This window comes from Amblyraja radiata, chromosome 1 (genome assembly GCF_010909765.2).
Source record: "Amblyraja radiata isolate CabotCenter1 chromosome 1, sAmbRad1.1.pri, whole genome shotgun sequence".
Classification (NCBI taxonomy): domain Eukaryota; kingdom Metazoa; phylum Chordata; class Chondrichthyes; order Rajiformes; family Rajidae; genus Amblyraja; species Amblyraja radiata.
In genome coordinates, this window is record NC_045956.1 from 183,001,959 (window position 1) to 183,014,008 (window position 12,050).

General features: G+C 48.8%; 1 protein-coding gene across 2 annotated transcripts in view; it reads left to right on the forward strand.

Moving 5' to 3' along the window:
• The window catches only part of sema4f (ssemaphorin 4F), a 146,345-nt gene that overhangs the window by 114,391 nt on the left and 19,904 nt on the right, over positions 1–12,050 (forward strand). For both annotated transcript variants that reach the window (XM_033035806.1, XM_033035817.1), the window contains exon 10: positions 6,683–6,905. In XM_033035806.1, coding sequence (XP_032891697.1) covers positions 6,683–6,905 — 223 coding nt within the window. The remainder of the gene's footprint in view (positions 1–6,682; positions 6,906–12,050) is intronic.

Sequence of the window (12,050 nt, forward strand, 5' to 3'; positions counted from 1 at the left end):
TGCTTCTGCTGCTGTTGTAGGTGAGACGTTGTGTCGCGCCAGGGTCTTGGGCCTGTCCCACTTTGGCCGTCAGTTACGCGATAGGCCGTTGGCGCGCAAAGATATCGTTCGCTACAAACATTTCGGAGCCCCGCGCGATGTCGTGCACAACTACATACCCCTCCGCGCTTCTCAGTGGGACCGGCCCCGCGCGGCCCTACGATGCCCGTAAGCCTCAACGCGACCACGAGGTTCCGTAATTTGCGTGCCAAGGACACGTAAGTGGGACAAGTCCTTTACACAGACTGTGATACATGAGAAAGGCAGTAAGGGGGGATAGGGTGGCGGCTGGAAATACCATTGGAGCTGGCAGAGGTGGCGAAGGATTAAATGCTGGATGGGGATGCTAGTGAGCTGAAAGGTGAGGACCAAAATGACTCTATATCTTTGGAGACACAAAAAGCTGGAGTAACTCAGTGGCTCAGGCAGCATCTCAGGAGAAAAGGAATAGGTGACGTTTTGGGCCGAGACCCTTCTTCAGACCCTATCCAAAAGTCTCTTAAATACCATCTGCCTCCACCACCACCCCTGGCAGAGAATTGCAGGCACCCACCCCTCAGAATGCTGCCCACACATCTCCTTTAAACTTTGCCTCACTCACCCTAAAGCTATGCCATCTAGTATTTCCTCTCCACCCTGGCGAAGAAGGTTCTCACTGTGCCCTATCTATGCCTCATCTTTTAGATATAGAAACATAGAAAATAGGTGCAGGAGGAGGCCATTCGGCCCTTCGAGCCAGCACCGCCATTCATTGCGATCATGGCTGATCGTCCCCAATCAATAACCCGTGCCTGCCTTCTCCCCATATCCCTTGACTCCACTAGCCCCTAGAGCTCTATCTAACTCTCTCTTAAATCCATCCAGTGACTTGGCCTCCACTGCCCTCTGTAGGCAGGGAATTCCACAAATTCACAACTCCCTGGGTGAAAAAGTTTTTTTCTCACCTCAGTCTTAAATGACCTCCCCTTTATTCTAAGACTGTGGCCCCTGGTTCTGGACTCGCCCAACATTGGGAACATTTTTCCTGCATCTAGCTTGTCCAGTCCTTTTATAATTGTATATGTTTCTATAAGATCCCCCTCATCCTTCTAAACTCCAGTGAATACAAGCCCAGTCTTTTCAATCTTTCCTCATATGACAGTCCCGCCATCCCAGGGATCAATCTCGTGAACCTACGCTGCACTGCCTCAATCACAAGGATGTCCTTCCTCAAATTAGGAGACCAAAACTGTACGCAGCACTCCAGATGTGGTCTCACCACAACTGCAGAAGAACCTATGGTGAAATCCTCTTGTTATGAAGGCCAACATTCCTATTAGCTTTCTTCACTGCCTGCTGTACCTGCACGCCAACATTCAGTGACCGGTGTACAAGGACGCCCAGGTCTCGCTGTAACCTACCCCTTACCTAACCTAACCCCATTGAGATAATAATCTGCCCCCTTGTTTTTGCCACCAAAGTGGATAACCTCACATTTATCTATATGTTGGATATTGTATCTATATCTATAGCGTGGAAAAATGCCCTTTGTCCACTGAGACAGCACGGACCAACCACCACTCATACACTAGTTCTGCTATCCCAGTTTTGCATCCTACACACTCAGTTTAGTTTAGTGCACTCTAACTGAAGGAAGGTCGGCGAGCCCCTGGCAGGCCAAAGAAATGCTTCAAGGACAATATCAAGAACAGTCTGAAGAAATTCCACATCACATCGAGCAACTGGGAGCACATCACACTGGACAGGCACTCCTGGAGGAAATCCGTGCAGGAAGGAGGTGCACGTCACGAAACCGAACTACGCCATGTGGCAGAGACAAAGCGACATCACCGTAAGGAGAGAGGGAGAGAGAAGGGGGCTCGACGACTACCAACCACCGCCAGTCTCCACCGCCCACGTTGCACCAAGGTGTGTGGATCGTGGATCGGCCTCTACAGACATCTGCAGACCCACAAGTAGACGACCCTATGGAGAGGAGAGGACAGTCACACTCGTTTCCATCGGAGTGACCGCCGATGAGTTTAGTTTAGAGGTGCAGCGCGGAAACAGGCCCTTCGGCCCACCGTGTTTGCGCCGACCAGCGATCCCCTCGCTCACTAACTTACACACAATTTTACATTTACATCGAACCTGGGACCCTGGCGCTGTAAGGCAGCAGCTCTACCGCTGCGCCACGGTGACGCCCCGTTCTGCCTGGGGAGGTGGTGAGTGGGTGTTGACTGACAGCAGAAGGTTCAGTTCTTGGACTGTTTGCTCGCCTCGTTATTGAAGGAGATTGTTATTGTGCAAGCTTGTGAATCTTCTTGTGTGACAGTCATGGCAATGCAGATCAGTGCATGCCCTCAAGGAGGAATGTGTGTAGCTCACTCTTGGCATGTCCAGGCACATGATGGGCGCTGTGTTGTATCAACTGGAAACAACACGAGGATTGACGCAAAGTGCTGGAGAAACTCAGCGAGACAGGCAGCAAATCTGGGGAGAAGGAATGGGTGACGCTTCGGGTCGAGACCCTTCTTCAGACTGAGAGTCAGAGACACTTAGAGATATGGAAGAGTAATGTGTGGACCTACCTTTGCCGCACGTGACAATAATTAAATAAACTGAACTGAACTGAAGCGAGGCATATTCAGTAGTCGGAGGCGTGGATATACTGGGAGATCCTGTTGTATTTTGTAAACAGATCCTGGCATTCATTTGTGTCATTCCGAACATTGTGTCATTGAATGATGTTTTCAAGAGAGAGTTAGATAGAGCTCTAAGGGCTAACGGAATCAATGGATATGGGGGGAAGGCAGGAACGAGGTACTGATTTTGGATGATCAGCCATGATCATATTAAATGGATGCTGGCTCAAAGGGCCGAATGGCCTTCTCCTTTTGTCTATATCTCTATGTTTCTATCAGTAACTGCATGCAGAGCTGCCACCATAGCCACAGAACAGACACAAAGGTTGCATTGGTGGGAAGATGAAAAGGAGAGAGGACATGGCAATAGCCAATAGGTGCAGGAGTAGGCCATTTGGCCCTTCGAGCCAGCACCGCCATTCAATGTGATCATGGCTGATCATCCCCAATCAGTACCCCGTTCCTGCCTTCTCCCCATATCCCATGACGCCACTATCTTTAAGAGCCCTATCTAGCTCTCTCTTGAAAGCATCCAGAGAACCTGCCTCCACCGCCCACTGAGGCAGAGAATTCCACAGACTCACCACTCTCTGTGAGAAAAAGTGTTTCCTCGTCTCCGTTCTAAAGGGCTTACTCCTTATTCTTAAACTGTGGCCCCTGGTTCTGGATTCCCTCAACATCGGGAACATGTTTCCTGCACTGTTCATAAGTTCATAAGGTCATAAGTAATAGGAGCAGAATTAAGCCATTCGGCCCATCAAGTCTACTCCACCATTCAAATTAATCTATCTCTCCCTCCTAACCCCATTCTCCTGCTTTCTCCCCATAACCCCTGTACCCGTACTAATCAAAAATCTATCGATCTAGGCCTTAAAAATATGCATTTTGACTTGGCCTCCACAGCCTTCTGTGGCAATTAACTCCACAGATTCACCACCCTCTGACTAAAGAAATTGTCGTGTGTGCCGAGATGCATTCTTTGAGCCCATTCAAGTGTTCAAGGCAGTGTCTGGACTGAGCTGAGCGAAAATGTTGAGAAAGGGAGCTCCTTTGAATAATTTTCCTTAATGCTAAACATTGAAGACTATGTGGGCAACATTATTGTCACAGTGCAGACCCTTTAGCTGCTGTTTAAATTTCAGTCCCTGCACAGTGCGTTCATTGTGAGTGAACGGCAAAGACCACCAGTTATTGATAAAGGATCCAGTCTCTGCTAGCGGTGAAGAGAGTGTGTGTGTCGCACATCCTGTGATGCCATTGAATGCACTACTGAAAGTGGGCGAATGGCAACTGCCCTGGCAAATGCTCCCATTTATTTCAAGAAGAACAGAATATAAAAACAGCGATGCAATCCTGAGGCTTTACAGGGCGCTGGTCAGACCGCGTTTGGCATATTGTGAGCAATTTTGGACCCCATATCTGAGGAAGGATGTGGTGCAGAGGGACCAGAGGAGGTTTACGATAGACAACAGGTGCAGGAGTAGGCCATTCGGCCCTTCGAGCCAGCACTGCCATTCAATGTGATCATGGCTGATCATCCACAATCAGTACCCCATTCCTGCCTTCTCCCCATATCCCCTGACTCCGCTATCTATAAGAGCTCTATCTAACTCTCTCTCGAAAGCATCAAGAGTATTGGCCTCCACTGCCTTATGAGGATCAGGCATGATCACATTGAATAGCGGTGCTGGCTCGAAGGGTCGAATGGCCTACTCCTGCACCTATTGTCTAGTGTCTATTGATAGTCCGAGGGTCTCCAATGAGGTAGATAGTAGTTCAGCACTGCTCTCTGGTTGTGGAAGGATGGTCCAGTTGCCTGATAACAGCTGGGAAGAAACTGCCCCTGTATCTGGAGGTGTGCAGTATTATGCTTGCCTTCATTGGTGGGGGCATTGAATATAAGAGTCAGGAAGTTATGATGCAGCTTAAAGAACTTTGGTTACGCCACATTTGGACTATTGCGTGCAGTTCTGGGATTGCATTGCAGGAAGGATGTGGAGGATTTGGAAAGAGTGCAGAGGAGGTTTACCAGAATGCTGAAGGACACAAAGTGCTGGGGTAACTTAGCGGGTCAGGCAACATCTCTGGGGAACTGGGATAGGTGACGTCTTGGGCTGGGACCCTTCTTCCGACTGCTGCTTGGAGCAGGGGATATTAGCTACATGAAGAGGTTGGGCAGACATGGATTGTTTCCTCTGGAATGCCAGAGGTTGAAGGGAGAGCTGACAGAAGTGTATAAAATTATACGAGACACAGACAAGGTAGACAGTCAGAACCTTTTAGTTTTTCTTGGCATCATGTTTGTCACGGACAAAGTGATACTATGTAATGTTGTCGGCACCCTTTATGTAGCGACTCTTTGCATATCTTGGGCATGCAAAGCAAAGAATATCACTGTGACTTGTCACGTTAGTCAATAAAGTATCATTCGTTCAAAAGGCCTGTTCCTTTGCTGAACTTTTCTATGTTCTCATTCTGTGCACTGAGAAACTGGATGACAATGTGAGGATATTTGACACATATCATAAGTTTGTAAGTGCATCAGCTACAAGAGCACTCAAGTCTACCTCACCATTCAATCATGGCTGATCTACCTCTCCCTCTCAACCCCATTCTCCTGCCTTCTCCCCATAACCCCTGACACCCGTACTAATCAAGAATCTGTCAGTCTCCATCTTAAAAATATCCATTGACTTGGCCTCCACAGCCGTCTGTGGCAATGAATTCCACAGATTCACCACCCTCTGAAAAAATAAATTCCTTCTCATCACCTTATCAAAGGAGCGTCCTTTAATTCTGAGGCTAAGCGCTCTGGTCCAAGACTCTCCCACTAGTGGAAACATCCTCTCTACATCCACTTTATCCAGGCCTTTCACTGTTCGATAAGTTTCAATGAGATCCTCCCGTACCCTTCGAAACTCCACCAAGTAGAGCCCAGCGTCGTCAAACGTTCATCAAATTTTAACCCACTCATTCCTGGGATCTCCTCTGGAATCTTCCCATCCTTCCCCAGATATGGGGCCCAAAATCGCTCACAATACTCCAAATGCGGTCTGACCAGCGCCTTATAATGCTCAGCATTACATCCCTGTTTTTGTATTCTAGTCCTCTCAAAATAAATGCTAGCATTGCATTTGCTTTTCTTAACAGTATCGGTTCAGCTACAGTCAACATTGCAGGAAGCTAAGGAGAAGGTTTGCTGAGTGCGATGGAATGTATAACTGTAGCAGACATTGTTAAAGGGCCTGTCCCACTGTACGAGGTAATTCAAGAGTTCTCCCGAGTTCTCCCCTGATTCGAGCTCGTGTAATAGACAATAGACAATGGCCCCTGGTTCTGGACTCTCCCAACATCGGGAACATGTTTCCTGCCTCTAGCATGTCCAAGCCCTTAACAATCTTATATGTTTCAATGAGAGTAATATATGTAGCGGGTACATAGCGGCTCGTACGAGTAAAAAGTAACCATGTTTTTCATCACGAGTATATTTTTACTCATGGACATTTTTCACAGTGTTGTAAAAACGTCACGAGTTTACCGGAATTCCCGTGTACCTACAGTTACTCGTACGAGCCGCAACTAGACATCCACGAGCTCCTACGTACCAGCTACGTACATTACACGAGCTTGAATCAGGGGAGAACTCGGGAGAACTCTTGAATTACCTCGTACAGTGGGAAAAGCCCTTAAAGATGTAGCCATCACCAAAGATCAAAGATCCAGGTGATTTAGTGTAGCTTAGATTAGTTTAGTTTAGAGATACAGTGCGGAAACGGGCACTGAGTCCGCACCGACCAGCGTTCCCAGCACATCAACACTGTCCTACACACACTAGGGATAATTTACAATTATACCAAGCCAATTAACTAACGTCTTTGGAGTGTGGGGGAAAAAACGAAGATCTCAGAGAAAGCGCACGCAGGACACGGGGAGATGGTGCAAACTCCGTACAGGCAGCACCCGTAATCGGGATTTAACCTGAAAAAGATGCTAAGTATATTTTTCTCTATCTGTTTTAGTGCATCACGGATCAATTGAAGAAAAGAGGATTCAACACGACGTTAGACCTTCCGGACAATGTACTATTGTTTATTCGAGATCATCTTCTGATGGCGAATTACATCAATCCCATTGGGGGAAAGCCACTGCTAATCAGGAGAGACACACTGTACACCAAGATTACTGTCCAGGGAGACGGTGCAAGCGATGGCCCTGGCTCCGAGGTTTTCTATTTGGGAACAGGTAAGAAAACATCGAGCTACAGAACTGTGCACCACTCAGCAGGCCCATGGCCACTGTCCATGACAGGGCAGCACAGCGGTAGAGTTGCTGCCTCACAGCGTCAGAGACCCGGGTTCCATCCCGACTCCGTGCACTGCCTGTGGAGAGTTTGAACGTTCTCCCCGTGACCTGCGTGGGTTGTCTCCGAAATTTTTGGTTTCCTTCCACACTCCAAAGACGTACAGGTTTGAAGGTTAATTGGCTTGGTTCAAATGTAAAAAACTGCCCCTAGTGTGTGTAGGATAGTGTTAATGTGCGGGGTTCGCTGGTCGGTGCGGACTCGGTGGGCCGAAGGGCCTGTTTCCACGCTGTATCTCTACACCAAAGTAAATGTCACCAATCGCTCACACAGAGCTTCAAAGTAAACCACTCACCACATCCACAGTGTTTGTGGCCTTTCAATTCTGGTTTAGAACATGTTATCTCTGGTTCTAACTACGGCTTTCATGTCTAGTGGGTGTAGGATAGTGTAAATGTGCGGGGGGGGGGGGGGGGGGGGGGGGGAGGGGGGGGTCGCTGGTCGGTGTGGGCCGGAGGACCTGTTTCTGCCCTGTATCTGTAAACTAAACTAAACAAGCTACTTGAACTAAACTACTAAATTGGCATTCTGGGCTAGTCACATCTGCCTGCATTTGGCACATTGTATTGTATTGTATTCAAATTTATTGTCATTGTCTCAGTTAGAGACAACAAAATGAATTTCCCTTACAGGCAGTATCATAAAAATAAATAAATAATAATAAATAATAAAACATATTAAAAATAAAATAGAATTTAAAACAAAGCACAAACACTGAAAGTCCACGACACAACATAACACAGTGGCACCAAGGTGAGGAAGGCACCATAGTCCAGCCAGCCTCCCCTCCGATCTTCCCAGTTGTTCACTCGTGGTCGAGGCCTTCCTAGCACCCGCAGTCGCCGCCCCGGGTGGCCCGATGTTCAGGCCCTCACGCCAGGCTGGTGGAACGCCGACGCCGAACCCCGACGGTGAACATCCTCCTCAGCGGCCCGGACCTCCAGATCAGCCGCCTCCCGCAGCCGGAGTCCGCAGTTCCCGAGTCCGCAGGCCGAGCCGGGCGGAGTCGCAGGACCCCGCGTTGTCTATCAGCGCCGCCCGCGTTTGGAGCCCGCAAACCGCAGCTCCATGATGTCGGTGCCGCAGGTCCAGCACTCCGGGCTCCAGACGGCGACACCCGGTAAGGCATCGCCAGCCCCGCGATGTTACAGCGCTGTCCCGCCGCTGCTGGAGCTCTGGTCGATCCCGGCAGGAAAGGCCGCGCCAATCCAGGTAGGCCGCTGGGGGGGGGGGTGGGGGGGGGGGGGGGGGGGCGAGGACGTGACTCGTATAATAGTCGCGTCCTCTCCAGGAAGCGACTGAAGGACGGTATCCCCCGCACCGTACCCTCTTCCCCCACATAAAGACATTAAAAAAAACATCAAAAACACACTTTAACAAAAACAAAAAAACAAAAAAACAAAAAGATACCGGGCTGTAGGTGGAGGCAGCTGACACCAGCGCTACCGGAAGTACAACATAGCTATCCTTCCTATCCACGTATCTGTACAAAAGTCTTTTACAAATCCTTATTGTATCCACTCGTACAGCTTGTGTAGAAAGTTGCCTGTGTAAAAAAACTAAAATAGATAAAGCTCTTAAAGATAGCAGAGTCAGGGAATATGGGGAGAAGGCAGGAACGGGGAACGGATTGTGGATGATCAGCCATGATCACATTGAATGGCGGTGCTGGATCGAAGGGCTGAATGGCCTACTCCTTCACCTATTGTCTAGTTGTGAAGAACGGTATTAGAAGTGGCTATTAGTATTCCGTTGTCAGGTAGGATTAGGGTTCAGTGCAGTTTAGTTTAAAGATACAGCACGGAAATAGGCCCGTGCCGACTAGCAATCCCCGCACATTAACACTATCCGACACACTCTAGGGACAATTTACATTTATACCAAGGTAATTAACCTACAAATCTGCACTTCTTTGGAGCGTGGGAGGAAACCAGAGATCGCGGAGAAAACCCATGCAGGTCACGGGGAGAACGTGCAAACTCCATACAGGCAGCACCCGTAATCGGGATCGAACTCGGGTGTCCGGAGCTGCATTCGCTGTGAGGCAGCAACTCTACCGCTGCGCCACCGCGACCGCCCGGATTGGGTCATCCGCAGCTGAGACCTCTGGTCCTAGACTCTCCCACTAGTGGAAACATCCTCTCCACATCCACTCTATCCAGGCCTTTCACTATTCTGTATGTTTCAACGGAACCCCCCCCCCCCCCCCCCCCCCCCCCCCCCCTCCCATCCTAAATTAAACATTCTGCTGTAAAAGCGTATAAACTCATCCAGCTCTGGACTTCTAATAACCTTAATAACCGTCTCATTTTCCACTCCCTTCGCTTTGCTCAGATTTGACATCTGGTTTAGTTCCAACCCCTGCCATGTTTTCACCGTCTTCACCAATCTCCCCCTCTCTGATTACGAGTGATCTGTCCTTGGCAGAATCCTCAGTTTTGTACCCTTTCATACTGTGATGCTGAACTCTTCCTCTGCCTCCATATGTGAGGCCAGGAAGCTTCACCCCATATCCATCATCCTTTCTTCCGTCTCCAGTATTTGTGATCAACTTGGACCCTACCCCGCTGCCTCTTGCCAACTAATCTCCACAAATTCACAAGTTATAGGTAGAATTAGGCCATTCGGCCCACCGAGTCTACTCCGCCATTCAATCATGGCTGATCTCTGCCTGCTAATCCCATTTTCCTGCCTTCTCCCCATGAAAGTAAGCATGCAGGTGCGGCAGGCAGTGAAGAAAGCGAATGGCATGTTGGCCTTCATAACAAGAGCAGTTATGGAGTATAGGAGCAAAGAGGTCCTTCTACAGTTGTACAGGGCCCTAGTGAGACCACACCTGGAGTATTATGTGCAGTTTTCGTCCCCTAATTTGAGGAAGGACATTCTTGCAATGGAGGGAGTGCAGCATAGGTTTACAAGGTTAATTCCCGGGATGGCGGGACTTTCATATGCTGAGAGAATAGAAACATAGAAATTAGGTGCAGGAGTAGGCCATTCGGCCCTTCGAGCCCGCACCGCCATTCAATATGATCATGGCTGATCATCCAACTCAGTATCCTGTACCTGCCTTCTCTCCATACCCCCTGATCCCTTTAGCCACAAGGGCCACATCTAACTCCCTCTTAAATATAGCCAATGAACTGGCCTCAACTACCTGGCAGAGAATTCCAGCGGCTGGGCTGGGCAATGGTGCAGCTGGGCTTGTACACTCTAGAGTTTAGAAGGATAAGAGGGTATCTTATTGAAACATATAAGATTGTTAAGGGTTTGGACACGCTAGAGGCAGGAAACATGTTTCCGATGTTGGGGGAGTCCGGAACCAGGGACCACAGTTTAAGAATAAGGAGTAAGTCATTTAGAACGGAGATGAGGAAACACTTTTTCATGCAGAGAGTTGTGAGTCTGTGGAATTCTCTGCCTCAGAGGGCGATGGAGGCCGGTTCTCTGGATACCTTCAAGAGAGAGCTAGATAGGGCTCTTCAAGATAGCAGAGTCAAGGGATATGGCGAGAAGGCAGGAACGGGGTACTGATTGGGGATGATCAGCCATGATCACATTGAATGGTGGTGCTAGCTCGAAGCTCCGAATGACCCTTGACTCTCGTCCTAATCAAGAATTTGTCTATCTCTGCCTTAAAAATATCCACTGACTAGGCCTCCACAGCCCTCTGTGACAATGAGTTCCACAAATGAATTACCCTCTGACTTTCCTCCTCACCTCCTTTCTAAAGGGCGCACATTGATTCTGAGGCTATGTCCTCTGTTTAGTTTAGTTTAGAGATACAGCATGGAAACAGGCCCTTCGGCCCACCGGGTCCGCACCAACCAGCGATCCCCGCACACTAACACTACCCTTCACACACTAGGGACAATTTTTACATTTATCAAGCCAATTTACCTACATAACTCTACGCCTTTGGAGCGTGGGAGAAAACAGAAGATCTCGGAGAAAACCCACGGGGTCACGGGGAGAACGCACAAGCTCTGTACATACAGCACCCGATGTCAAGCACTCATCATATGTTAACCCACTCATTCCTGATTGATTGGTATGACGTAGACTGCCTTGAATTGCCCATTCCCTTCAAACGATCTGACATATAAACATAGAAAATAGGTGCAGGAGGAGGCCATTTGACCCTTCGAGCCAGCACCGCCATTCATTGTGATCATGGCTGATCGTCCCCTATCAATAACCCGTGCCTGCCTTCTCCCCATAACCCTTGACTCCACTAGCCCCTAGAGCTCTATCTAACTCTCTCTTAATCCATCCAGTGACTTGGCCTCCACTGCCCTCTGTAGCAGGGAATTCCATAAATTCACAACTCTCTGGGTGAAAACGTTTTTTCTCACCTCAGTCTTAAATGACCTCCCCTTTATTCTAAGACTGTGGCCCCTGGTTCTGGACTCGCCCCACATTGGGACCATTTTTCCTGCATCTAGCTTGTCCAGTCCTTTTATAATTTGATATGTTTCTCTAAGATCCCCCTCATCCTTCTAAACTCCAGTGAATGACCGAGTACTCCACATACTGCAGACCAACCCAGATTTTGTTGTCAAACCCGCAGGCAATTCTCGAGTTGTTGTAGTGTGACAAACTGACCAAGACCTTGCAGAGGCCCAATACTAGTTGTCAGGCCCCAGCCTCTGGGGAACGCCAATATTCCATTTCAGCACATACGCCAATTAAACACTCTTGGGTCGTGATGCCACCGAGTTAGAGTTATAGAGAGCGGTACAGTGGTGCAGCGGTAGAGTTACAGCCTCACAGCGCCAGGGACCCGGGTTCCATCCTGACCACGGGTGCTGTCTGTACGGAGTTTGTACATTCTCCCCGTGACCTGCGTGGGTTTCACCAGGTGCTCCGTAGAGGCAACTGTGTTGGCCTCAATAGGCCCGACTATGGGTGGACATTGGGGATGGGACTGGACTTTGTGCCTTCCCCCATAATGGGAACCATTGTGGGGGGATGTTTTTATGTTAAAGCTATTTATTATTGTTATGTTTGTATTCTTTTTTATGTGCTGC